Below are 27,788 nucleotides of genomic sequence, written 5' to 3'. Positions count from 1 at the left end.
GTTTTGGACAGGCACCAGTGGGGAGTCTGGGTAAACCATACCGGTACATCCCAGGCTGATGGCTTGCTGGCTGCCATGTCCCAGGTTACTGCTTAACTTTCCCAGGCACAAGCTGGCACCACTGCTCTCCCGTGACCTTGGGCAAAGGTGGCACGGGGAGGAAGGCAGCCCTGCCTTGGAGCTTCCTTCTGGCCTGGCTCGTGCCGGGCACTGGGGTGCCCTCTGCCTTGGCACTGGCACCAGGGCAGAGCATCAGAGGACACAGATGCCCCATCCTTAAAAAAAGAAAAAACAAACCAAAACAAGCAGAAATTCAGCAAGTTTCTCACAGCACTAGGGCTGCTGTGAGGAAGGGGGTTGGGGGCTTTCACGAGCATACTTTAGATTTCCGTTTCAGACCTCAGCCCCAAAGTGTTGCCTCAAGGCCCTTCGCCAGCTCCTGGGGCAGGGGCCATGTGCGGAGCTGGGCACCAGGGACTCTGCATGGAACGGGGCTGGCTGCCCTGGGTGCTGTGCTCCCCAAAATCAGTGTATGCCCAGCTTCCACAGTTGCGTGTGGGCAAGATTTGACAAGGCATCTGTGGGATCCTTGACAGATGTAAGGATCTGCATCTGCAGGGCACTGGTCCCTTTCAGCCTAGGGCACCCTGCTGAGGCCGCTAGAGCTCAGTGCACACCAGGGTGTTGATGCCTCAGCCCCGGGTGCCACCACGCCATGGGCTCAGTGGGGCTGCCCTGCTCCCACTTGCCCAGCCATGAGCTCCCACCACGGTGCAGGTATCCTGCTGCACCCCAGCCCCAGCCCTTTCAGAGGAAGGATTAGCAAGGTGACATCCCTCAGTGCAGTTGTAAACCCAACCCCTGTCCCTCTGCTCTGAAGACACAGCCCCATCCTGCCCCCACCTTCTGCTCCATCAGCCCTATTTGAAGAGCCTGGTTTCCCCCCATCCCTTTTTTTCTTCCCCATTACTGCCAGATCTGCCCTCACCCCAGCATTACCCACAGCCACAGGCTCCTTGCACAGCACATTTGGCTGGGGTGGGGGGTTTGCACTGGATAAGGAACCTGCAGTGTAAGTCCACTGTGTTCCTATGTCTATGAGCTGAGCCTGGCTGCCCCCAGGCACCCCACTCTGTGTCATCTCTGGAGCCAGCTAGTCAGGGGAGCCGGGGACCAGGACCTTGCCCTCAACACTGTCATGGGGGCCTCTTGCTCTGGGGGTGGATCACTGCTCCTCCTTTGTCTCCTAGGCCACCTCCATGCTCAGCTGTTGCTGCTCTGTTCCCACAGCAGGACTGTGCCACCCCTGCTGCTCCCCAGGGGATGTGCCCATCACCTTGGTGTCAGGGCAGGCCCCGAGACACTTGTTTGCTCTGGCTCAGGGACAGGGCCATTTCCCAGCAGCCCTGTGCCCCAACCCTGCTGGGATTTCTGCTTTCCGCGACGCAGCAGGGAGCCGGACGGGGCCTGGCTGGGAACCAGCAGCCCGAGGCGAGCCAGCATCATCCCAGGAGCACAGCAATCCCTGTGCCCGCACCCCCTGCCAGGGCACTGGGGGCACAAGGGTCCCCCCCGCCGCCTTGCCCACATCAGCTGGGTCCCATGCTCAGAAATAAGCCCTCAGGACAGCCTCAAACTGAAAAGTCATTTTATTGGTACCATACATGACTCATAAATGGCACAAACTATGGAGGGGAGGAAGAAAAAAAAAAAAAAAAAAAAAGAAACAAAAAGGCATTACAATGTGCCCGGGGGGGGGCAGGGGCAGCGAGGGGCTCTGCACCCTTCACAGGAGCCCAGCAGTGCGGTGGCAAGAATCGTACCTTAACTGCAAAGCAGAGCCCCCCCTCCCCACCATGCCGGGCTCCCAGCCCTGGAGCCTTGCCCCCCCACCTGCAAAGGCGCCGTAGGGACCCCCCTGGGGGTCCACAGGGCTGAGACCTCTGCCCCCAGGCTGCCCGTGGAGGGGCCAAGGAGCCGATGCAGGCACCTCTCAGGAACTTTGGGCTTGAAATCAGGCCAGGGCTCAGCCAAGGGGCCCCTGTCTCCCAGCCTGACCCCAGTGACAGCAGAAAGAGGGGGGACAGTGGAGGTGTGTGTGTCCCCGGCTCGGCCAGCCCCTGCAGTCTCAGCCACGAGTGGGCAAGATGCAGGCTGCAGGCAACCTCTCTGCTGTAGGCAAAGCCCCACACTGGGGGGCAGCCCCACAAGGCAGTGGGACACATGCTGTGGGATCCCCAGTGAGGAACTGGAGGGCTTCTGGAGGTGTACCCCCCCCTCTCCCCTGAACTGCAGGGCTGCTCCTCCTGCCCCAGGCTCCCTTACACACACACAGACAGACACACAAACCTCTCGCACACGCACTCTTGCACACATACCCCCCACCGTGACCACCGCCGTGGCAGTGCTCGCTGCAACCCCACCTCGGGGTCGTGCCAGGGGGTGTCCACAGGCAGCCCAGACCCCCAGCTCCCCCCAAAACCCTCCTCCGAGGCTGCTGGGGTGAGCTGGTGAGCACAAACGCCCTCCCCTGGCACCTCTCGTCTTCTCCGTGGAAGAAGCCTTGGAAGTGATTTTTTTTTCTTTTTTTTTTTTTTTTAAACCAAAAAACCCCCCAAAATTATTACTTTTTTCATCGTTTCCCCTAACATCAATGGAGGCACCTGCTCTAGTGATAACACATTGAAAGAACAGTATCGTACACACTGTCTACAGCGCGGAAATGTACAAGCACGAGGTACACGAACCCGAGGAGGGGGAGCAGGGACAACAGCACACAAGATTTACATTGAGGCGGGAGGCGGGGGGCTGCCCCCCCGGCCCATGGAGGGATTAGAAAGGAAGTCTGCAAAGTCTCTCCTTGGTTTGAAGCTCTCCGAACTGGATATAAAACGAGACTCCCAAGAGAAAAAGCCTGTACAAAAGTCAGGACAGGGTGAGAGGGCTTGGGGCAGGGAGGGGGGAACCAGCAAGGGGGCTGTGGGGGGAGCTTTTCAATTTTTTTTTCTTTTTTTTAAACTTACAAGTTTAATAATATTATTTTTTTTTCTTAAAAAAAGACAAAAGTAGGAGGTACAGGCAGCTGGGGATTGCAAAGGGGCCCCAGGCGGACTCACGCAGGGTGGGGGGAAACGCAGGGGCTGCAGGCAGGGACCGAGCGCAGTGGCTTCTCTGGCAGAGCCGCAGGTCCTCTGTGCCCCCGTCAAGCCCCAAAAGCCCCCCGCCACGCACTTCCTATATACAGAGTCCCCTCATGGCCCTGCTGCGCTCTCGCCCCTGGGGAGCGAGGAGAAGGGAAGGGGGCAGGAGAGCGGGAAATGCGACGGGGCCCAATCCTGGACACCACCCCAGCGCAGCAGGATCCGATCCCAGCTGGAGGAGGCTCTGTGGCGGAGCTGGCAGCACAGGGAAGGCTCTTTCCATCACCAGCCTCCCCACCCAGACTCAGACTGGGCTGGGGATGTGCAACCCTGCTGCAGGTGGCTGCCCAGCAAACCCCAGTCGTAGGACCCAGGGAGGAACAGGAGGAGGGTCTCTGGGCTGTGCCAGACCCCAACACACAGCATCTGCACACCGCTGGCTTCCTGGACACGTCAGCCACTGCTGACACCTCCCTCCTAATTCCCCCTGGCTCAGCAGGCAGGGGTGGGCACATCAGGGCAGGGATGAGAAGCTCTCTGGGGAAGAAACAGGGAGGAAGAGGCAGAAGGGGCAATAAGGAAGCTACGGCCTCAGAAACTCACCCCTGCCCTGGGGTCTGGTGGGGAGGCAGGCATGGGGGGAGTGTGGAGGCGGTGGGGGGAGAGGGCTGGGGCTGCCTGCCTGGTGCGCACCCCGCGCCGTGCACCCCACCGGCTGCGGAGGGCTGATCCGCCCCCAGTACCTCGCCGCTTCCCAGTCACTCTCCGTTGCAAATGTACAGGTAGATCGGTTGGGACTGAGTCCACGGGGCGGCGGGGGGGCCGTTACTGCGACGCCTGCGACGTGGGGTTCTCTGACTTGCTCTCCTGGCTGGAGGGTGGTTTGCTGTTCCAGGGGCTGTTGGCCCCCAGTGCCGGCGAGTTGTTGAAGCTGTCCTCGTCGTCGATGCCGTTGGCGGCGTCGAACTGTGTGTTCTCCAGCCGGGTGATGAGCCGCTCGTCCTCATCCCCAAACTCCCCCCCCATCAGCGTGGGCTCGCCTACCACCATCACATCCTGAAAAGGGAGACGGTCCCGAAACATAATCGAGGTGGGGGTAGCCCGGGCCTCCAGAACGTCCCCCAGCACCACAATCCCTTTCCCGAGACACAAGGCCACCTCCTCATCTCCACTGCAAGACCCGAGGCTTGGGTGCTGTGTGGGTCAGCACATCCTCAGCCCTTTAGCGGGGAGCAAAGCAGCTCAGGGAAGGCAGCTGGGACACCCCCTCCTTCTCCCCATCACCTGGAGAGAGCTGGGGGACTCTGACAGGCAGTTGCCAAGGGGTGTCTCCCTAACCACCCCCAGCGGCTGGAGCAGGGAGCCCTCCCCTCCACCCCGGGGGAGGAAGAGAGAATGGAAACGGGATGCTTACAGGTACCTGACTGGACAGGGCAAAGGTGCTGGCTGGGCTCTTCTTCTTGCTGTTGCTGTTGTTGGTGTTTCCTCCGCCAGAGCTCATGGTGCTTCCCCCCGACATCTTCCTTTTCCGGCGCTTGCTGGGCTGCTGCCGCGCCGGCTCCGCTGGTGGAGGAGGGAGACATGGTCAGTGCTGAGAAGGAGCCAGTGCCCCCCAGCCCCTTCTCTGCAAACACCCTTTCTCTGCAAGGACCATTTTCCCCCCGGGGCAGCATCACCAGACTCCTCCCCTCCACAGCTTCACTGTCCCCCCAGTGCAGGGGACAGGAGAGGGCACAGGGAAGATTTCTGTCCTTGCTTTGCCTTCCACAAGCAGCTGGCAGCCTCCCAGGCAGGGAGCTGCCTGCAACCCTGCTCCGCCCCAGCAGGAAGGCAGGTCAGCAAATGATGAAGCCAGCTGGCCAAGCCGCTGTCCCCAGTGTCACAAGACGAGGCCAGGGACAGGGTTTGGGGCTGGGAGAAGACTGTGTTGAGGGCAGGGCCTGAGCAGGCAGCCCTGGAGACCTGGAGGCAGCACCACAGGCAGCGGGACTCACCAGGCGGAGCGACCATCCGCTGCCACTTCTGGAAGAGGCAAGTCTTGAGGCAGTCCCGGGGACTGAGGCTGTAAGTCTTGTGCCGTGACATGAGCTCCTGCATTGGTTCTAGGATTACACAGAGCTGCAGGGAGCAGAGAGATGTGGGGTTAGATCACGATGTTCCAGGCTGCAGCAAAAGCCCTTGCACCGGCCCATGCCACGCTGGGAGCCTGCAGGCTCCGGCAGACCCATGGCTCTACATCTCTCTGCAGCCCATCTGCAAGGCCGCTCCTACGGAGCCTGCCCCGCTGCCTCCCTGCACCCCAGGGCAGCCTGGTGTCAGGCACCTGAGAGCACAAGACTTGGCCACCCAAGCCCCACTCCCCCGGGAGCAGAGCTGCACCTGCCCCTCTTCCCGCATGCTTACTCGGAGGTAGTTGAGTGTGGAGTTTGAGAGCCCACAGCGGGTGATGTTCTTGGATAACTGGTCCAGCATCTGGGGGTCCTGCGCCTAGGTGTGAGAGAGACAGATGGCTCAGCTGCATCTGGGGGGATGGGCCTCCCGTACCCCAGCCTGTGATAGGGGGACAGGGCTGAGGTGCCCCCAACCTGAGCAGCAGGGAGAGGAGCTCAGCAGTCTCGTGTCACTTGTGCTGCAGAGTGGTACTCACATGCATGGCAAGGATGCTGCGGGGGATGAGCTCTCGATGCTGGCGGATGCTGAAATGCCACGTCTTTATCCTCATCATGTCATCGAACATGAACTCCAGGTACAGCCGCCCCTCCACACACACCTGGGCAGGGCACAAGGTCAGGCGCAGGCTGCCCCCACTTGCCCCACCCCAGATCCCCTGGGAACCCACTGCTGCACAGTGGGACACCCTCCGGGTGGCTTGTCCCTGCCTGCCATGAGACTTGCCACAAGCCAAACCCACAAGCCCACAATGGCCAGGGGATCTCTGTAAAAAGGGGATGTTGGGTTGGGAGGAGCTGGCTGGGGCACGCGGGATTACAGCATGGCACTCAGGAAGCCATAGAAAACAGTGTCCCTCTCCCTGTGGTACCACAGCTACTCCGAGGCCACGCTGGACCAAGGTATGAGGGGCAGGAGTAGCCACAAGTGCTGCTTGTAGCCACAAGTGCTGCCACAAGTACCTGGGTGAACATGGGCTTGCCGTGCTGGGTGACCATGGTGCACTGGTCACAGTCCAGCGAAACGAAGTTGTTGTGGAAGGACTCCTTGGGGTGCTTGAGCACATAGTAGAGCTCTGTGGCCCCCCCTTCGAAGATACTGCGGAAGTAGCGAGGAATCAGAGTCCGGCCAATCGCTGAAGCGGGAGGAGGAAGATAATGTCAGTAAACCTGGCTCACCCAGATGTGTCTCGGGGCTGCAGGGGGAGAGGGTTCCCCAGTTCCCGCTGGCTGGAGGCAGCGAAGCCCCGACACCCCGCCCGCATCCCCAACATGGCACAACCGCTGCATCTCCTGCTGGAGCAGCAATACCCTGGGCAAGGAGGACTCAAGCTGCTACTCACTGTATCTCTTTGGTCCATCCTCCAAGCAGAAAGTGATTGTTAACATGGCATCATCCTCGAAGAACTCTGTGGTGAAGGCATCCCACCACAGATTGTCACATTCCTGGGGATGGCAGAGAGATGCCAGGTTACAGGTAGGGGAGACAGACAGACAGACAGACAGACAGACACTGGCTGCCAGCCATAGCAGCCAGCTCACAGAGGGCTGTGACCCTGGCTGAGCGCTCAGAGATGGGGATGATGAACGCTGTCCCCTGCCCAGGCAAGGGACAAGGCACTCACGGACCTGCACAGCAGGACAGGACCCTGCTGCCAAAGGGATCCTACTAGAGCCAAGGCAGCTCGTGAGGGCAGGCACCACAAGAGGACCCTATCCCCAAAATGCAAACCTGGGAGTGTCTCCCCACCCCTGGCCACCCCTCGTTCCTCCAGTTCCCCACCTCTGTCCAGTTCTGCAGCCTCTTGTTGAGCTCAAATATCCTGTAGTCAGTCTGGTTCCCGTACGGCGTGTGCCTCCTGCCCAGGAGCAGAGCAAGCAGTCAGAGTGGGAGGCAGCCACAGGGTAGGGAGGGGTCCTGAGCCCACGGTGGGGGACACACAGGCCCTCCAGGGCTGGGCAGAGCCCAAGCAACCACCCCACAAACCCCTGTAGCCAGCAGCATCCCAGCCCTGCTGAGGCATCCCTGTCATGGACATGAGCTCCCCTTCTAGGGGGGTCCCCACCAGCCCCCTGTGCTTACCCGATTCCAGGCTCCAGGTACGTTGGTGGGTACATGGGAGTAGGTCTGGGAGGGGAAAAGAAATGCAGGCAGGTCAGAGTTGGTGGGTGTCTCCCTCCTCAGCCACTGCAGCTCCCCCTTCACCGCCTATGGCAGCAGGTGGTCAGGCTCGCTGGAGGTGAGACCTCACGTGTGGTATGGGCTTCACCTGGGCTGCAGATGTCTGATGCACCCCTTAAAGTAGGCTCTGCTTCATACCAGTGGCTGCTCCACCGCCCCTGGGACCTGGGCCGTGGCTCTCCAGAGACAAATCCAGCTCCTCTGCAGCGGAGGCTGGTGCCAGGTAGGACGGAGGTTGGAGAAGGGGCTGTTTTGGCAGGAGCTGGGAGTGCTCCCTGTCCTGGGGCATCCCAGGGGCTTGGCACTGCAGAGCTCAGGGATGTCCTTCATTCTAAATGTCACCCTTTTTCCACCCAGTCCCACCATCCCTGCTCTGATCTCCTCCCCCATCACACTAACTCAACTCCATGTGCTGCAGTCTCCATATGCTGCTGGGGAGCCTGACAAAGAGACCCTCTGGTGCAGACCACAGAGAACCCCCAACATCACAGAACCCTCCTCAGGCCCCAGCTCACCCCACATCTCGATCCAGCATGGTGCCTGGGTGGAAGGGGGGGAAGGCGTTGCCGTTCGGGGGCTCCTTTGGCGAGTACAGCTTGAATGACTTAGAGGAACAGCCTGGAGAGAGAGGGGGGACATAGGTCAGCCAGGGGCACCCCACAAAAACACAAAAAACCCTGTGGCAAGGAGGAGGAAGGACACAGGACCAACCAACGCCCCCATCAGCAGAGCCCTATCCTTTCTCTGCTCTGCCCTGAAGCCATCCCAGCCCCTCCACACCACACACGGCTCCAGGCATCCCAGGATGGGACCCACAGGCTGAGCTCTCAGGTTTGGCAGCCAGAGGGGCCCAGCCCCACCGCATGGGGGTCACACTGGTGCCCAGTGTTTCTCAGTTCTCATCTGGCTGAGCTCTGGGGACAGTGCCCGAGTGGGACAGTCCAGCTGGTGAGACGATGGGGGGCTGGCTGGGCCCTATCCTCCCCCCGGCCCTCCTTCCCGCGCTGCTCCTAATCCCACCGACCTGACCCAGGAATCACACGGGATCTTTTCGCTGACCTTTCTATCGTCATGGTGACGGGTGAATAATCGCCCAGAGGGATGGATGGCGGGTCCCCAGGCAGCCACCATCTGCCGCTCGAGCGGCCACCCGGCTCCAGGCGGATGGAGAGATCCCACACCCGAAAGCCTCGCTGCTCCCCGCAGCACTTGGGCAATGGACAAGGAGCCCAAGGAGGACCACGGGGTGTGCGATGCATGCAAGCCAGCACCCATCCCCAAAAGTAACGTGGGGACCCTCCAGGCCCACTGATGGGAGGCAGGGATGTCCGCCACATCCAGCCACGCTGGCACAGCCAGTCCCATCCGGGCTCCTGAGGGGCAGTCGGTGGCTCCCATGCTTGCTGGCCCCCTCCCACAGCAGGTTCCCGGGAGCGGCAGCTGCCGGCATCCCCCCACAAGGCCCGCAGGAGCCCCGGCACGCCCCACAGCTGGCAGGACCCGGCACGCCGTGCCCAGGCGCTGCCGAGGCAGGCGGCTCCCCGCCGGCGGGCAGCCGGGCTGACCTGGATGAGCAGCAGCGGTGGGCAGGCTGCCAGGCAGCTCCGGCTCTACCGGCTCAGCCAGCCCCGCCGCGCACGGGCACGTCTCCCCCCGCCAAGCCGCGGGCCCTAAAGCTGGCTGCACTGGGCTGCAGGGCACAGGCAGGGTCAAGGCGGGATGCCCCTCGGCCGCCCGCCCACACGCAGCCCCGGGCTGGGCGCTTCCCGACACCCACGAGCCGCCAAGATTGCTGGCCAGCAGAAAGCGAGCCCAGCAGTGCAGAGGAGCGGCCCGGAGGTGCCAGGCACTGCCCCACAGCCAGGCTGCAGGGAAGGGTGCAGGGACAGGATGGGAGCAGTCACCCGGCTGCGATGGATGGAGGAAGGGAGCAAAAAGCATCAGCGTTAAGGAAAGTGGTGCCACCAGCACTGGGACCTAAGATGCCCAGCTCGCTGTGCCCTGCTAGTCATCACAGGAGCCCAAGTGATGAGGACATTGCCATCACCCCCACCAAGCTGCTTGGGATCCTGAGCCCATAATCACAGGGATCACACACGTGGCTGAGTAAGCGAGGAGTGGTCAAAAACAGAGGGAGCCACCTCCCAGGTGTTAAATCCAACTTGCAACAGGGGAAATCTGCATTTCACTCCTTGATTCTTCTTTTCTTGGGGCCCCAGTGCCTTTCCACCGTGTTTCCCTGTGGCAGCCAAACCCAGCCTCTCCCCAGCACCCACCAGGACGCACCAGTCCTGCGGGACCAGAGCCAGCCCGGCTGCTCTGCCGGAGGCTTGCTGCTCCCACTCCTCGCTCCTGCCCGCCTGCAGCGAGGATAAGTGGGGCACGGCACAGTTTCTCATACAGCTGCTAACAATGCTGGTCCCTTGCTCTTACCTAATGTTTTCATAGATAAAAATTTTCCTGCTAGGGAGGTGCTGGTGCGAGGGAATTTTTGCCCTCTGCTTTAATGCCTGTCAACTTGTGCCTACTGGAAATTATAATTCAAACAAAATTGCACCAGAAACAGAGTGTTTCCATTTCCTCCTTGCTGCTGCTGAATGACACAATGTTGAAGTGTGCTTCACGCATAGGAAACTTCCCAAAAGCACACATCTTCTCTTGAAAATGCACCGATTCATTAGGCAGAGAAAGTGGCTGGAGACAGGGAGCTGAGCTGCTTGTTTCTGGTCACCATGTCCTCAAGGGGGATAAAAAAAAAAATCAGACCCAGCAGGTCTCATCCTCAAATGCTTTGTTTTTGTTCACCGATGGGGAGGAAAAAGCCCCCACGGTTCCTTGCTGTCCTTGGTCCCCATCTCGCTACTCGGGGTGCAGGAGGATCTCCTGGGGTGGTGAGAGCAGGGGGGCACATCACTCTCTATCCACGCTACTTCTTCTGGTCTTTCCTCAGCTCCTGCTCCTGGAAGTGGAAGAGTGGATGAGCCAGCCCGCTGCTCTGACCCAAGCATCCATTTCCATCCCGGGCCTTCCCAAGCAGGTTAACAGGGACACAACTTGTTTTGGGGCTTCACTGAGTGACCTATCTCAGGATCTAGAGGAGTGGAGAGGAGCCTGTTATGTGACCTCAGCAACACTAGCATCCTGACCAAGTATTACTTTTACTGCCGTGTAAGGTATGTTCCTAGACTCAGTGGTTTTAAATAACGCTGACAATAGCCCTAGGATTTGACCAAGGCCGTCCAAATCCTGCGCTCACTGCAGACACTCACATTATGTGCATTACACAAAATAACACAATTACTTTATAGCAGTGGCAGCATCAACTTTTACCCACGTGAGGGTCACACTCCCCGATCCAGGAGATCCCTCCATCACCGTCTCTCCCCTTCTTGCTGTCCCAGGTCCCTGCAAGACCCGTCCTGCCAGCACAGTGACCCAGACCCGCAGGACAGGGCCCTTCCCAAGCCAAGCCCAGTGCTCGGCCCCAACCCGCGTCTCCCTATGACCCTCTCTGCCACCTGCTTTGAGCACAGAGGATCCAGGCAGGGTCTGGGCAGGGTCCAGGCATGCAGAGATGCTGGTCAGTGGGTGGGCATGTAATGCCCCTGTGGACCCTGAACTGACAGGAGAAGCTTTCCATGGCTGTCCCTTGGCGCTTGCCCAGCGCCACAAAATTATGTGCATGGTCGGCAAAAGAAAAAAATCAGGCTGACACTGCAGCTGGTGAGCTACCAGCCCAGGCAGGTTCAGGCAAACGGTGCAGTGCCTGTAGCTGGGCAGGCGGCCACACGGCTCCTGCTTGGTGGGGAGGCATGGGAGGAGGGCACCCCACAGAGGGACACCCCAGCTCAGAATCCTCTGCTGAGGCCACAGCCTCATCAAGGGGAGGATGGAGCTGGCCAGCCACAAGATCTCAGCCAATGCAGCAGCTCCAGGCAGACGCATGGGGAAGAAAAGGCAGGTGCTCTGCCAGTGACTCACGTACAACCCAGCACGGCCCAGCCCTCTGCCTGCCTTCTCCTCTGCTTTCCCTGCCTGCGAGCTGCCAGCCCTGTGGGCAAGGCTGTTCTGGTGCACTGCCCAGAGGGTTTGCTGGAGCAGGAACAGTTTAAACCCAAACCAGGTTCCCAGAGCCGGGGAACATCAGGTTTCCCAAGAGCACGGCAGCCACCTTGCAGAGCCAACACAGCCAGGAGGTGGCATGGCACCGTGACCAAGACCAGTGCCGGCCAGGGAGCTGCCTGCCTGCGCAGGGGACATGCAGAGCCTTCCCTGGTATCCAGCAGAGAGAAAAGCCTCTGTCTGCACTCCCCTCACTCTGTCATGCCAGCAGAGAGCAAAGAGCTGCCGACGACAAAGGCAAAGCAGTCCTGGCATCTCGCTCCTACACCTGCAGCTGTGGGTGGGAATCAGTGCTTCCCATCCCAGAGAGAAGGCACCCCGGCCAGGCAGCCAGCACACTTTCGGTGCAAGAGTAAAGCTCAGCAACAAGGCAGGGACTCCAGAGGCTAAAAAAAAAGTAAAAATAATTGAAGAAACAGGGCTTGAAAGAGGCTGCAGGGTTACAGCTCAACCAGGGAGCATCCTGCTCCTCCCAGCAGCCCAGCCGCAAAGAAGAAGAGGGGCTAGCCTTCATGTGAAGGCTGTCACCTCCTCCCGGCATGCACTGTGCCTCCTGCTTCCTGGTTGCCTAACGAGGCTTTAAAGTGTAAATAGCGGCATTGTTTCACAGGGCTGCCTCGCTGGGGTGTGGAAGCTGTGATAGCAGCAGGAAATCCATCTTCTCAGCCCAGGGCTGCCCAGAGGGTGCTAGCCAGGAGGGTGCTATCCAGAGCCAGGTGCAGGGCAGCATCTCAAATAATTCAGCAGCATCCCAAATAATTCAAGTGGCTTTGCCCAGTGATGGTGCTTGGTGTCGGGGAAGCTGGCAGGGCTGGGGGACAAACGCAGAGAACTATCCAGAGCAACTGGGACAGGCAGAAGCACGCGGAGTAGTCCCCACAAACCTGTCTTCATCTCTTCTTTATCCTCTTCTTTGGAGCAGAGGGGTTGGAGTGAGGCCAGTTGCAAACCCTCATGTTGTTATTAAACTGACAGGAACCCAGGTCAGCACAAACCAAGGCATGGTCTGAGGCATAGTCAGTGACAATCTTGACTTGTAGCATCCCCGTTTGCTTTGAAAATGCAGAACTGATGCAGCTGAAGCTCCCAGGAGGCCAGGCTGTCCAGGTAAGAGGAGACACCATTCCTGGAGGAGACCATGGGATGATGCCACAGACCCAGCGGCATCCAGAGACTGAACCAGGCCAGCACGCTGCCTAGCCCTGACCCACACAGAGGCAAAACCCGCAGCACCGCCTGCCCTGCAGCACACAGGGATTACCCTCTTGCATTTCTCAAGGCATACATCCAAGCTGGCCACAGAACTTACTTTGACCACAAGCTGCCTTCCTGCCCGCACCCCATGGCTGTGCATGGTGTCCCCTGTGCACAAGGCCACAGGAGGAACATGTGTCCCAGCTCCGGGTTGCATCCATCAACATCAGTGCAAAAGCCACTCACTGCAGCACACAAAGCACTCTGGACGAGCGGTTGCTCCTCCCTGTTGACCAGCTTGCAAACTCAGGGGGATGCTCAGAGAAGTAGTAATTACCTCCAGTTAATTATTACCAAGTGAAAATTTGATGCAAGCTGCAAGGCAGCTCTATCTGAAAAGCACTGGGCAAGGAGAGCTGGGGCACAGATTTAGAGGTTGAGGCTCAGAGCAACCACAGCCTCAGTTCTGCTGAAGTCCAGGGTATCCCGGGAAGGCATCCTGTGGAGCTGGGTACTCCCCGGGGGTCCAGGAGGACCTTGCTGCCCCACGGTAACCCTAGGGAGGCAGGAGTCTCCCTTTCCCATTCAGGCCCTCTGATGATTCAGACACGCAAACTGGGATTTCTCCAGGAGGGAAAACAGGAGAAGAGCACGCCCTGCCAATTGCAAAACAGCCTGAAAATTGAATCACGTCCAAGGCTGTGAGCCCCAGATGCAATCCCACAGATAACCCAGTTTCAGCTCCACTACTATCAACTTAGCACGAGGCAGTCATTTCCTGTGATTCTCAGGGAAATATCCCACTGTCCCTAATTACTCCTTTCGGCTCGCCGTCTCAAAGACCATCCATAATCAAACACTGCTGGTTTCAGCCTCAGGAATGCACCTTTCACATTTTTGGCTGTTTTCCCTCTCACCCAGACCCCTGCACCCTGGGGCCCTGCCACCCTGTAGGGCTCCTATAGTGGCCCGGCTCCCGTCCCTCCTGCAGAACACACCGGGGCAGCATCAGCAAACAAACAGCCAGCACGGTGTGGGAACCACACGGCTGGAAAAAAAACCCTCGTCAGCATCCTATGAAAAAAAGCCTCCCAACAAACTAGGATTTTCATCTTCAAAGGTTTTTTAGGCTCTGCGGCAGCAAGGAAAAATTCACAGGCATAGCCAACCGCAGCGATGGCCCTGCAGAGGCTGCAGCCAGCATCTCTGCTCGTGCTCCCAGCCCCCTGCCTGCCACGCACGTGGTGAGCAAAACCACACGGCTCTGCACGGTGTTGTGGGGCTGCTGCTCGGGGCAGCCCTCTGCAGGGACAGCGTTCACCCAGGAGAGCTGGAGACAAGAGCCGAGGGCAGAGGAGAAGCAGCGAGAAGCTGAGGTCCGTCCCTCTGGCTGCAGAGGGGGATCCCCAGGCTGATCCCCCCGACCTGCAGGACCCCCAAGCACCACTGCTGCCTCGGAGCACAGGAGGCTGTCAGTCCCCACGTGGCACACCGAGATTCACCATCCCGGGATGCAACGCTCCTCCTTGCTCCCCACCGCTGCCAACGGCGCCGAGTGCTGCACGCTGGGACGCGTAGTCTCCAGAGACGGCGGCCCCCACCGCCGACAGCCGCCTCGCTCCATGTTGCGTCCTAGGTGGAGCCCCGCAGCCCTGGCAGCCGGCCAGCCGCCTGCTCCAGGGGGAAAAAAGGCTGGATAGCTCTTGCTGTGAGGATGCGCTGGGAGCTGGCGCCTCACAGCTGGCCACGCCGGGGAGGTGTGTGCCCAGGGGGCAAACCTCGGTGCTGCGGTGCTGCGGTGCAGCGCTGGCCCCAGGGGCCAGGCTGTTCACCATCTCCTCCAGTGAGATGCATGCAGAGGGGAGGGACGGTGTGAGCACGGTGGGAACCTGTTCGCTGAAGTTTGTAAAGTACCTCCATTGCTTCTTCAAGATGCCAGGGCAAGTCTCTGCCCGCCCTTCTCAGGCTGAACCTCTCTCTCTTAGGACTCGGTTTTAAGAGGTGACGCGGGAGTGGATGAAGGAAGAACGGGGCAGGCAGCTGGCAGTGCTAGGACAGAGCAAACACTTGCGGTTGCTGGACTTGCACTGTGCTGCTGTTCTGGCAGCACATGCTGTTGCTGGTGTCAGGGCTTCAAACAACCAGCACGGAACAGGTTAAAACCCCGGGGAACAAAGCGACAGGGTAGGACCAAGCACACCTGCCTGGTGCTCCCAAGACATGAGCAACCCAGCCTGAGGTCCCAGTCCCAGCAGCACAGCACTGTAGAAACCATCTCCACCATTGCAGCACAGCCCCAGGGAAACCCTCTCACCTGGGCATCTCCGGTCGCAATACCAGTCTGCTTGAAACAACAGCAACCAGTGGGGCAGCAAACCTCATCGCATCGTTGCATCGTTGCAACCCACAAACACCCACGTGCACAGTGCAAACAAGAGTGGGAGCACCCCATCCATGGGCTGCTCAGAGGACGGGAGGTTTCCAAAGGAGAGGGCCAGGAGAAGCACCATGGCTGCTATGCCACCACGCAGGACCTAGGTTTGTACTTCTTATGCAGATCTCAAGCTCACGCCAGTGCAGAGCTGCAAGTGTGCAGAAGGCTGGCACGCCAGGAGAGAGCACTCGGGGAGAAGTGCTGCTGCCACCCTGCGAGCCACAGGACAGGGAAGGAGCCCTGGGGCTGGACTAGTCCAGCTCACCCTCGGCTCCGGCATCTCAAGGGGTTGGGGAGGCTCAGGGCTGCCAGCTCTCACCACTCTCCACACCACACTCCAAAAAGAAGCTGAAGGAGGCTCCGGGTCCCCAGCCCAAGGCATCTCTGCTCACAAGTGATATTCTGCGGCTTTTCACAAGCCTCTTCTTATTTTACATGGACTATGACTTGCTGCACATAAGGAGAAAAGCTCCCCAAAAACAACAGCAAAAACCCTGTATCACCAAATGCTCCAGTCCCAGCCTGTTCCCCCTCAGATCACAACTTTTCTTTCTCTTTTTCAAGCAACACAACTTGCACGTGGTTCTGTTCAGCGCTTCTCTCCCCAGTCTTTAAGGCGTGCTCAGATCACAGACATGGGATTTCTACAAAATCAGGAGAGCAGAGAGCACATTGGGTTCTCCTTCAGTGAAAACCACAATTTTCCCACAACAAGAACAATAAAACCTGAAGCTCTAAAGAAGGAATAAGGACATCCAAATTTGCCCATACTTAAAACAGACACATAAAAGCCAATACCTGACCAGTGCTGGGGGAGTCACTGCAAAGCTGCCAACACAAGGTGCTATTGCATGCACGGAGAGAACGAACTGGGGAGATCCCAGAGATGAGTGTTTGCTCCCACTCCTGCCCAACCCACCAGGCAACCACAGGCCAGCTCCGACCCTCCTGGTAAGAAGGAGTTTGCAATACAGGGTAGGTGTACAGCTCCATACCCCAGGAGGTGATTCCCCACGGGACCCCACAGCCTCTGAACCCTTTGCTCACACCTCACCCAGGGCTCCTGTGTCCTGTGTTTGCTCACACCTCAACCAGGGCTCCTGCTGTGGCACCGGGACTGGCTGGTGCGAGGGCACCGGGAGCTGCCCAAGCCCAGGAATCCCGGCCCAGGGTGCTTATCTTATCGTGCATCCCGGGCGGGCAGGCTGGCAGGGACTGCTGGAGTCAGAGTCCCATCAGCCGCCCAAGATCAAGACAGCCCACCCACAGCATGCTCTCCCAGGGGGGCCTCAGGGGAACACTCCCCAGGTAAAACACCCCTCTACAGCCCCGTCACACACATCGATTCCTGCGCTGGAGCTGCAGCACTGAGTTCCCCCTGGCACCGAGGATGCCATGCCCACCCCCAGCCTGGCCCCCCACTCCAGCTGCCCCAGGCCGAGCCAGTGCCTTGTCTGCCGGGGGGGTGAGACCCTGCGCCCATGGTCCCCCAAACCCAGACACCCCGGCAGGGCAGCTCCCGTGGGAAGGTGTGCAGCCCCCTTGCATTTGTTTGCACCCCTTGGACCTTTTATTCCCTTCAAAGCACCCGTGGGAGAATGGCAGGACCCTCCAAGCCCCAGGCAAGGATGAAGTTGCAGCCAGCAGGGAGGGGAGGTTGGCGTGCAGCCCCCAGAGCTGGGCACCGTTCCCCTGGCCCCTGTGACAGCACACACGGGGGGACCAGTAGGGCGCGGGGTAGCTGTCAGGGGGCTCGGGCAGGGGAAGAAGCTGGGGGAAGAACAAAGGGAGCTGCGGGTGGGATGGAGCAGGGCACCACAGAGCACGGGGCTGCCGGCTGCACCCCATGGGGCTAGGGGTGCCTGTCCGAAAGCCCGGACCTGGGAGATGGAGAGGGGAGCTGGGGGGACAGCCGGGGAGAGGGGGACAGGCAGGGGAGCTGGGGAGGGATGGGCAAGGCAGCTGGTGGGGAGGCAACAAGCCAGGGGTCCAGAGATGCACAGGGGAGCTGGGGAAGAGGAGAAGGACGGGGGCGCTGGGGAGGGAAAGGGGAGCTGGGGACGGGGATGGAGCTGGAGCCGGGAGTAGAAGGGGCGGGCGGGCAGGCAGGGGGAAGCAGAGGAGGCGGGCGGGCAGGGGGCTGCAGCGGGGATCCCGGGCTGTACGGGGGGCCGGGCGGGGAGCGGCAGCGCGGTGCGGCCGCGCACAACTTCGCAGGCGCGGGGGCGGCGCGGGCGGGACCCCGGCCCACCCCTCCGCGGCCCGAGCGGGGCCGTCACCGGGCGCGGGGGGTGGGGGAGCTGGGACCGGGAAACTTCCGCGGGGGGGGGTGCCGGGGGAGGCGGGGTGACTCACGGCGGCGGCGGCGGGCGGGGGTCCGGCGGCGGCGCGGGCGGCGGGCGGGCGCTGGGCCGCCGCGGGGGCGGGGCGGGCGGGGCGCGGGGCGGGGCGGGGGCGCTTCCTTTGTCTGCGCCGCGGCCGGGACCACAATGGCTGCGGCGGTGGCGGAGACCGCTCCCCCCGTACCGACCGCCTTTCCCCCCCCCACAACACCGCCCCGGCCCCTCGCTGCCGGGAGCGGAGCGGGGGGAAAGGTGGGTGCCCACAGGCCGGGGGTGAGGGCCAAAAGGGGTCCCCGGAGAGCTGCTTCCCCTCACCCCGCGTAGCAGCGCTCCCCGGGATGCACGAACCGGGTCCTGCTGACGATACTCGGCACCAACCGGGGAAGCGTTTCCTCCCCCTGCGAAACTTTCAATAAAAAAATATACTTTTTTCCCCTAGTTTGGATTGGGGTTTTCTTTGAAGTTTTTCGGTATTTTTCTTTCTGAAACTTGTTTCCCGTTTCCCCAGTCTCTGGGGAAGAAAAAAAATACAGCCGTTTCATTTTTGAGGGGGCATAAAAATAAGATGAACAGGTTTGCAATTGCCAGCAGCCACAAAAGGTCTCCCTTCCTTGACGAAGCTCCAAGCTCTTCCAACTAGGAGTTTTTACAGAAACTTCAATTTTTGTAAAAGAATTCCATTATGAAAATTTCCATTACAAAAAATGCCATTTTTTCCATATCCCCCCTTGCCCCACACTTACCACTTGTGAGCTCCTGCTCTCCACCCTGGCAAATCCGACTGGCACAGACCTACACCCCCAGCCCAGCTGGGGAGCCCATGGGCAGCAGGGACACAAGCTGAGACCCCCCAGCCCCAACAGCCCCTGGCTATGGGTGGGAGAGCCACACTCGGCAGGCGGGGCTGTTGCAGGCACACACATGCAAGTCGGTGCATCTCGCCCTGCACATGCAGGCTGGTGTGCATGCTCATGGGCTGGCATGCGCTTGCACATCTCCCCAAACGCCTCCCAGCACCCCCCCCGCCGCCCGTCGGGTGCGTGCCCACACCCGGGGCACACACACCTCCCTACGCCCTGGCACGGCCAGGCCTGCGCCTCAACCCCTCCCCGAAACAGCAGCCGTGGGGTAACGCAGGCACAACCGGTCGGGTCCCGCTGAGCACACTCATCCCACCCGACAGTGCACACATGGTTTCATGGGCGTCCTCCCCTCCATGCCCGCGCATCCCCAAAATCCTACGCCCAAGGACTGGGGGCAGCTCCCCACCCCACGTGCTGCCAGCTGGGACCAGCACTGAAAAGGGACCAGCAGGAGCTGCTCTGCTGCAGCATTGCCCATGCCGCTCCATCCCCACGCTGGTCCCCGTCACGTCATCGTGTGTAATCTTCCCTTCCCCTTGCAGGCTAACCTGCAGCAAGCACTGCTTTCCGGGGGCACGTGAATAAACAGAGAGCAAAACTCTCTGTAAAACCCAGATAAACAAGAGAGAAAAACTCCCAGAAAACCCAAAAACCTCGGTAAAACCCTGCTCTACAAAAGGCACACATAACTGGAGGTACCCACACTGTTGGTGCTGTGGGAACTGGGCATGCGGGATACTGTGAGTGCCTCGATACACTGCCCCACTGCTGCTCACCCCCTGCCAGCCTGCATCTGTGTGGCACCAGGAAAGATGGAAGTGTGGTAGGATGCCACCCGCTGTCATTAGGCCAATAAACCACGCTGGCGACAGCTATGGGGTGGCACAGCCCTCTTGGGCAGGACAGGCCATTAAGTACAGCCTGCCTGCACCTCATTCCCACTCCAGGGCTCGAGCATGCATGAGGCACCGCCAGCCACCAGTGCTCAACACTGCACCATCACTGCAAAATACTGCAAAACACTGCAAAAAGAGATGTTTTGCCCCTGTACCAGCAACTCCCAGTGCCGATGCCATGGACACAGCAATCAGAGAGGAGCCCCCACTGGTCCCTGGGCTCCATGGTCCAGCGCATCCACAGCGAACATGCCCCAAGCAATTTATCCCAGGGCTCAGCAGCCCTTCGGGACTGCTCACGTGTCCCTGTTCGGCTCTGACGACAGTGCTGGACTGGTCCACGTGGCTGCAGCAGCCCCAGCTGTTTATGGTTATAGCCGAGTTAATAATTAAATAGATGCTGGATGGAGAGCAGAAGGGCTGGGATGCAGCTGGGAAGCGTGTGTGGTGGTGACAGTCATGGGGGGAGCCCCTTCCTTGCAATGTGCTCGTGCCTGCAGTGTGGGGGGAGTGGAGGGTGATTCCAGCTCCCCACGTTTTTGTGATGGGGCACTGCACCCCCTGGATGCCAGCCTCCACTCTCCCCCTAGCAAGGGCCCTGCGCCTGCCTGGGTTCCCCAAAGCCCAGCCCTGCTCTGCTCTGACACCCGGTGCAGGTCTCGGCCAGGAAACCAGCAGCAGCTCAGGAGCAGAAGGGAGCACAGGGATGCATCCCAGACGGGCAGATGGGAAGAACCTGGTGGGGACCATGACAGCCATGGGATGCCTGGGTCTCTCTGATCGCCATGGCTTGGTGTGCCCGCAGAGCGTGTGTGAGGGATCTCAGGCAAGCTGGGCAGCAGAGGCAGGGCATGCTCGCACTGACACCAGGTGCACGTGTAGAGCAGGGACATGGCTGCATGCTTACATAAAAAATAATAATAATAAAAAATCTGCTAGCTCTGCAAATGGCACAGCCCACACAGGGGGACAGACTGGCCTGGCACTTCCAAACCTCCTGGTCTTGTCCAAATAGCAGCAAGACCAGGGCACTGTCACACGCACACACATGCAGCCTGCAGTGGTGCAGCATGGCATGCACCCCACAGCCCCCCCTTTCAGGAACACAACAGCCATCATCCCCCAAATCCTACCACCTCTCAAACAGAAATACCCTTTGCTTCCCAAGAAGGGGTTTCTCTTCCCCCTAAAGCTATGCGTGCCAGGATCAGAGGCGGGAGGGGCACAGGGGGGCCCCCTTCTTCAGCTGGAGAAGCCACAGCTCCATCTCTCCCAGGGAACAGAGGCTTGGGGGAGGCTGGAAACTCAACGGTGAGTCATGCCGGGCAGAAGGCAGATCCTGGGGCCTCCTGGGATTAACCCTTCAAAACCAGAACCACTTTCAGACACCCAGAGGCAGAAGGAAGGCCCAGGAGCTGGGGGAAAAGCTGGCTGCCAGGGCAGGGGGGGAAGTTTCATGGTCACATCTTGAGCATCCCAGAGGGAACTGAGAAGAAGACGTGAGTACACAAGCACTCGACCAGCAGCAACCAAGTAAGTACGTGTCTGTTTCCATCCCCTCCAAAACAAGAGGAGGTGGGGAAATATTACAGGGAGCTATGGGACCCCAAAGTGCACAGGGTCCATATGGCGTGTCTGCCCTCACATCACAGCTTGCTCTGGCTTGGTGGGTCAGCCCCAGTGCTGCCCAGCTGGCTGCAGGCTCCGAGGGGAGGGCGCAGTCTTCATGCTGGCTTTGGCAGGTCCTGCTGGCAAGGGGTTTCCTTGTGGCACCAGCACCAGAGAAATGCCCCGCAGTGTTCCCGTGATGTCCTTGAGACATCGCAACGTGTGTCCTGCAAGAGCTCAGCCCCAGCATGGCCACCCGCAGCAGCGAGCCCCAGCCCCTCTGGCAGCAGCCCCAGGCCAGCCTGCCAGAGCTGCAGGGTTTTAAGGCTCCTCCAGAGGCTCCAGGTGGATTCTCTCATGTTACAAGAATGGTTCGTTTTACAGCCCCTTTCCTGGCCTGGGATCTCACGGTGGGAAGGGGGTGACATGCAGCATGGCTACGCAGCCCCAGTATCCTGCATCTGCCCACTGTCCCCTGAGAGGATCTTCACCTCTGCAATGGGCAGGCACTGCTGCTTAAAAGGGAAACCAAGGCACAGCCCTCAACACCCAGCCCTGTGGCTCCAGGGACTCTCACCCCAGCTAGGAGAGCACCCTGGTCCCTGGCTGCTCCCCTTCCTTTCTCTCCTCTCTGCCTCATGAGCCACAGTAGGACCTCCGGCATCTCCACAGAGATCTGCACAGCTGGAAGCTGCCACCCACCAAACCCCCACCCCTCAGGAATGAGCACAGGGCTGGCACCCCTCCTGGTACCCACATGTCACTGTGCCCCCATGGGTGTTGTAAGCCCTCCAGAAGAAGGCAGGGGACATCTCCCAGGGCCACGGTCGCACATGGTTGACTCGGAGCAGGTAAGTGTCCACCAGCAGAGCCCACCCCACTTGCCACCCCCCGTGCAGTGCTGCTGAACACTCCAGAGTGGCTCTCCGAATATAGAAGCATCAAATAGCTCCATCAATAATGCATCGCTTCTGCTTCCTCCCGCTGCTGTGTTTTCATTGCTAACATGTGTGTCCTTCCTGTTAGCAGCTGACTCCTCCCTGCCACCTAGGCCAAGCAGGGACACAGCCACCACAGAATGGGGACAGCAGCCCCCACAGCTCTGGGTCCAAAACCCACCGGGAGCGGACACCCAGCCCTGTTCACCCTGCTTGGGCACAACCCGAGATTCGGGGGGCATCTCGCCGCTAGTCTGAGCCTCTTTCCATGCACATGCTGGCAACAGGCAGAGCACCCCGGCACACTGCGGCTGCCCAGAGCATTTAGGCAGAGGAGCATGATGGCATCTCCTCGTCCTCAGCAAGGTAATGCCCCTCCTCAAGGATTTTTGGCAGTCTGGTACCCCCTGTGCAGGCGACACCCCCATTCAGGCCTCTTCCAGCAGCTCCGTGCCACCGCACCAGCGCTGCCGTCCCCGTCGGGGAGAGAGCTCCCGCTGCCTTGCTCCTGCCTGCCCCTGCCCGCAGCTGCCCCGGGCTCACCCCGGGCTGGTCGGTGCAGGCAGGTCGTGGCGCCCAGGCTTGCCCCGTGCCCGGCGGAGCTGCGTGCCTGCAATGTGGCATGCTCCCGTCTGCTCCCGCCGGCGGGGAGGCAGCAGTCAGCGCGGGCAACAGCTCACACCCACGGCCCTGCAGGGCAAGGAGGGTGGGCACCTGCCTGCAGCGGGCAGCGGCAGCCCCTGCCCTTGGGGAGCCCCCCGCACTGTGCACAACCCTGTCCGGAGAAGGATGCAGGTGGCAGAGCAGAGGTTGGTGCAACTGGTTGCTACAGAGCAGGGGGGGCGGGTGCTGCACACCCCGTGGGGGGCTGCCACCCCACCAGCCCTTGCCCATCGCTGTCCCCAGCACGGCCAGCGTCCCCGCCTGGCTCAGGCAGCAGCTCCACCTGGGCTGCGCTGCAGAAACCTGGCTGCACTCCCAGCACCAGCCCCTCAGTGCGTAGGAGCGGGGCTGGGGCTGCTGCTCTTGCAGAAAACAGGGGGCCCATCCACCCCCCCAGCTCCTGCCTGCTGCCCCTACACTGTGGGGCCATTCTGGGGGGGCAGGCACTGTCACCCTAGTGCAGGGGAACCTCTGCATCCTGCCTGTGTGTCCTGCAAAGCCAGGGGCAGAGAGGGGCGGGAGCTGCACTCCAGAGGGCCCCCCCAAGAAAAGGGCCACAGAGGGGCGTGGGCAGGGTGTTATCGGCTGCCCCGCAGCCAGGGTGGGGTCGGGGCCAGGCAGGGGCTGGCGTCTGCAGCACGGGAGATTACACCGGGTCTAACGTTCGTCCCCATCAGCAACTTGCCTGGGAGGGAAGGGAGTGAATGGTGATGGGGGGCCGGTCTGACAGCTCTGGGGGGGTCCCGTCACTCCCAGCACCCACGAGCACCCCTGCCCAAGGTGTCGCCTCGTGCTGGTGTACAGCCCATGCTCCCACACCTCTGCGAGCACTCTGCAGCAAACTTCCCAAAAACCCGCTAGCACCACCTCGGCTGCAGCCACCCCATCCCCACCCAGCCGAGCCCCCAGGGCAGGGGCCTGGGATCCCGGGTGGACGGTTGCCACCATCCCTGCTCCAGGTGGGGCCCAGCAGCCCCCGGCAGCCCTGCCAGCTCCCCAGCACCCTCCCCCCCAGGCACCAGCAGGAAACCACAGCCCCAGCCTGCAGGCAGGCCGATAACGGTCACCCAGCCCCATCCTGCCGCCTGCACCCACGGCTGCCCCAGGGAGGGGGCACTCAGCCCCGCCACCTGCTGCTCCTCAGGCACAAGGTAAAGAAGGGGTGCACCCACACCACACTGGCCCCATGGGACACATCACCTCACAGGGAGACAGGGGTTCTCGTGGGCTGTGCTGGTGGTGCAGAGCACCCCAAGATGCACCGGCAGCTGTTGAGCATGGACACGCGCTCCCACATGCCACACAGCCGCGCACCTCGTGCATCAGAAACAAAGATGTGGCCGGAGAATCCCACAGCAGAGAGGGGAGGAGAGCATGGCATGAGTTGGGACAAGCAGGGGACATCTGGGCTGCTGCCATTCTGGCTCTTCCCAGGGGCACTGTTTGCCACAAGCGCTCCTGGGCTGCAGGGACACCTTCCTGCCCCAGCAGTCCCATCCTGCTGGCTGGCACCCACTCACTCCTCAAGGGAGAAGCTTTCACAGCAGCTTTGTGTTGAGGACAAAACACCACCTCGGAGCCCCGCACAGACACCCAGCACTGAGCCTGCAGGTATGGCACTACCCCATCCACCTTTCTCTGGACAAAGCCGAGCCGGCAGCAGGGTGAGCTTGCACCAGCCCCGATGAGTGCTGGGATGTGTACAGCCCCACACCAACACCCAAAATCCCAAGGAACCACCTTGCCAAGCTCTGGTTAGCCATGACCCCATCCTGTCTTCGCCAGGGTGTGCCGAGCATGGGCAGGTGACACAGTGCACATGGCATCTACCAGGCAGGTGCTTCGCTGCACAGAGGATGGGGCGAACGGCATCTTCCATCCAGGCATTGCCAGAATCATGAAGAGACACCAGGCAAGAGCACACAGGTGTGCAGGATGAGGGCAAGGACCTCCACCACTCCCTCCCCCCCGCATGCTCAGGTGCACGCCAAGGTGCGAGGCAGCCCCAAGGGGTGCGTTGGAGCCAGAGCCCATGGGTTTCGGGAGCTGCCTGACCCCCCCTCGCCACAGCACTCAGCCCACTCCCCATCATCAGTCTCCCAGCGCATCTGTCGCAGGAGGCACGTGGCACAGCTCGGCCTCGTGACGGCGGGGGACGCACAGCACCAGCTTGGCGGAAGGGTGGGAAATGACAATGGGCATGTCCATCCCAGGACCCGAAGTGCGTGGGTCAGGAAGTCCTCCCTCCTGCCAGAGGGGTTCACAGGCAGGCAAAGCCTCCCAGGGAAGGTGCTGACCTCGGGAATGTTGCTTCCCTGCAGTGAAGCTGGAGCTAAAGCCAGCCCCGTGGGGAGGGAGCACAGCTCTGCTCCCCTTCTCCCCCTCTCTGTACCGACATCATCACTATACAGTGAAAAATAATGACAATAAAAACGATTTTTAAAAGCGCAAGCACGCTGGGGAGCATGGTGCACCTGGGGGTCAGGACCCGGTGGGCTCTGGATGGCAAGACCTGCCTGGTGTGAAGGGCTGAGCCAAGTGGCCAGGCTGCCTGTCCTGCTCCGAGAGGCCCCAGGCATGGCAGCACCAGAACTGGGCGGCTGCCGCCTCGGCCGCCGCTGGCTCCACTCTGAGCCGGGCACGCTCTCCCTGCTCACATCTCCATTTCTGGGCTGGGGGGGCCTCAGCCCCCAGCCCTCCACTGACCCCGCCATCCCTGGGCACAAGGACCGTTGCAGGTACCCAGCTGGGCAGCCGCCCCATGCCCCAAACCTCTTGCAGAGGAAGGCGAGGAGCAGGGAAAACATCCCCAGAGGGGTGCAGGAGGAGCTTCAGGGGGGTATGGTGGGCCTCGGGGATAGCAGGGAGCACTCTGCCCCCGGGGAGAGCACGATTTTGAACAGGAGGGTGGCTGCAACTCCCCCAGCAGCAGCTCCCAGGCAGGAAACTCCTCCAAGTTAACGCAGCCCCAAAGAGCAGCCTGGGCAGAGCGGCTCATTAAATGTTTCTGGCTGGCGGGAGGCCAGCAGCAGAGCTTGTTTTTTTTATATTCCGATAAACAGTCCGGGGAGGGGAAGGGGGAGGGGGGCGCAGGCTCTGGATGTGCCACCCAGGCCCGGCGGGGGAGCGGGGGGAGAGGCGGGGGGCACATGCACATCACTCTCACCCGCGTGTCCTCCCCGCCGCGGGGGAGTGGGCAGCAGTGGTGGCGGGGGGGGGGAACGCAACACACGAAGCCATCTGCAGGGATGTTCCCAGCTGCGGGGTGACCCCACAGCCCCCCATCACCGCAGCAAGGGAGGACCCCCCCGCTTTGTGCCCACCAACATGGCGATGACATTCCCGGTGGCACGGGGCCAGCTCCCGGGGGACGCGATGGGGCTCGGCCGTTAGCCGCTGCTCTGCCGTCTCCTCCGTCAAGGAGGGACCCCCGCCAAGGTTGGAGGGGGTGTCGGGGAGGGGGAGTCGAGCCCCCGGGTGCGGGGTCCCTGCCAGGGCGGGTGCTGTGGCTGCTCGGCCTGGCTCGAAGGGAGGTTCACGTGACTTTCTGCTTGAGGAAGCAGCGCTCTGGCAGCTTCCAGTGGGAGATGGAGGAGGAGGATGGGGGAAGGGGCCGCCTGCCTTCATGGAAACACGGCGGAGAGGCGCAGGCAGTGCAGGGGCGGGGGGCCGCCAAGCTGGGGCACCCCCCTTCCCCGCCCCGTGGATCCAGCCTCAAGAGCGGCAGCGCCGGGGGATGCACAGGGACCGTGTGCTGTCATAGCGTCCCGCTGCCCCCCGCAGCCCCACAGCACGGGAGTCCCAGCCTGGCAAGAGGCTCTCTTGGGACTGCCAGGGTACCAGAAAGTGGTTGTGGAGGCTGGGCTGAGGAGCATCCCTGCCGTCCCCCCACAGGGACCCCAAGTGCTAGCTGCGCTGGGAAACGGCAGAACCCTGTCACCAGGACCCCTGGACAGGGCTCCCCGCTTCCAGCACCCGGCACCACTGGGAGCTGGTGCTGGCGGAGGCTCCGGCAGCCCACCAGGACCCCTGCCCTTGCCCTGCTCCCAGCACAGCAACATCCTGCACACAGCAGCAGGCGATGCAGCCGGGCCAGCTGCCCCAAACCTGCCTCCGACCCCAGGCATCTGGGTGAGCATCCCTTCAAGAGCACCCTGCTGGGTGCCAAGACCTCACCAACTCGTCACACCCCCCAGGGTAACCCATCAGCCCGGCCAGCCCACAGGGGCCAGCATGGGGAAGGAGCCCCCTCTGCAAGCCCCCTACAACAGCCATGGCAAGGGGCACCCAGCACTCACTGGCAGCATGGCCAAGTCCCTCCAGGGACCCTGTGCCCCACACCTCCACGGGGGTCACCCATCACAGCATCACTTGCACACCTGCCCAAAGCCGCTGCAGCACCCTGCTCGCAGGGTCCCAGCCCTGAGGGCTGGTACCAGCACCCATGCTGTTGAGTCCCAGCCTCATGAATGGACCTCAGCATCCATGCCATGGGGACCCCAGCACTCACACTGTGGGGTCCCAGCCCCACAGCCAGACCCCAGCACCCATGCCTTGGGGACTCCAGTCCTACAACTGCACCGGAGCAGCCATACCATAAGGACTCCATCTCCACACCATAGTGCTGGGACCCCAGTCCCACACCTTGCTGACCCCTGCTCTGTAGGTGGCCCCCAGCACCAATGCCATGGAGATCCCAGCCCCATGGCCAAACTGCAGCACTGGTGCCAAGGAGACCTCAGCCCCACAGCCAGCTTCCAGCAGCCATGCCCCGCAGAACCAGCCCCATAGCCAGACCCAGTGCCAATGCCGTGGGGCCCCAGCACCACAGCCGAACACCAGCATCGATACAGTGGGGACGCCAGCCCCATAGCCAGATCCCAGTCACCGTGCTTTGCGGACCTAGCCCGACAACCAGACCCCAACGCCAAAGCCGCGGGGACTCCAGCCCCATATCCCGCGCCCAGCATCAATAACATTGGGTGTCCCCCCCCATACCCGGTCCCCAGCCCCACAGCCAGCCCCAAAGCTGAGAGGACCCCAGCCCCGCGTCCCCGGCCCCCGCCGCCGCGGCACTCACCAGGGCATGCACAGCCCACTGACATCTTCACATGCCTGGCCCGGCCGGGGGTCGCTGCGCGCTGCCCGGGCCGCGGGGGTCTCGCATGGGCGGCGCGCCGCGGGCTCCGGCGCGGCGGGTGGCGGGCAGCCCCGCGCGGCCGCGGGCACGGCCACGGC

At 61.3% G+C, this 27,788-nt stretch overlaps 1 protein-coding gene across 4 annotated transcripts; it reads right to left on the bottom strand.

The window, feature by feature from the left end:
• Positions 1-1,633: 1,633 nt before the first annotated feature.
• On the bottom strand, positions 1,634-27,788 carry LDB1 (LIM domain binding 1). Of its 4 annotated transcripts, none has more exons than XM_082054717.1 (11): positions 27,631-27,788; positions 8,006-8,108; positions 7,392-7,436; positions 7,092-7,167; positions 6,652-6,754; positions 6,272-6,444; positions 5,788-5,910; positions 5,544-5,627; positions 5,135-5,258; positions 4,555-4,703; positions 1,634-4,196 (listed from the first exon to the last, which is right to left on the bottom strand). In XM_082054717.1, exons 1-11 carry the CDS (start codon positions 27,653-27,655, stop codon positions 3,966-3,968), a joined length of 1,236 nt encoding a protein of 411 aa, XP_081910843.1. In that variant the 5' UTR covers positions 27,656-27,788; the 3' UTR covers positions 1,634-3,965. The 4 variants fall into 4 exon arrangements, with proteins under 4 accessions (XP_081910843.1, XP_081910844.1, XP_081910846.1 ...); XM_082054718.1 differs by having other exon boundaries at positions 4,561-4,703; XM_082054720.1 differs by lacking the exon at positions 27,631-27,788 and adding an exon at positions 18,326-18,521.

This window comes from Streptopelia decaocto, assembly GCF_964273445.1.
Source record: "Streptopelia decaocto genome assembly, chromosome: 5".
NCBI lineage: Eukaryota > Metazoa > Chordata > Aves > Columbiformes > Columbidae > Streptopelia > Streptopelia decaocto.
This window is presented reverse-complemented; position numbering and strand designations above follow the sequence as displayed.

Bases quoted from the DNA above. Each gene is read 5' to 3' on its own strand.
- LDB1 (XM_082054717.1), bottom strand. From the start codon at position 27,655: ATGTCAGTGGGCTGTGCATGCCCTG. The intron at 7,168-7,391 runs GTAAGCACAGGG...GCTCCTGGGCAG, and splicing joins TACCTGGAGCCTGGAATCGG to GAGGCACACGCCGTACGGGA. The intron at 6,445-6,651 runs GTGAGTAGCAGC...CTCCCGCTTCAG, and splicing joins GGATGGACCAAAGAGATACA to CGATTGGCCGGACTCTGATT.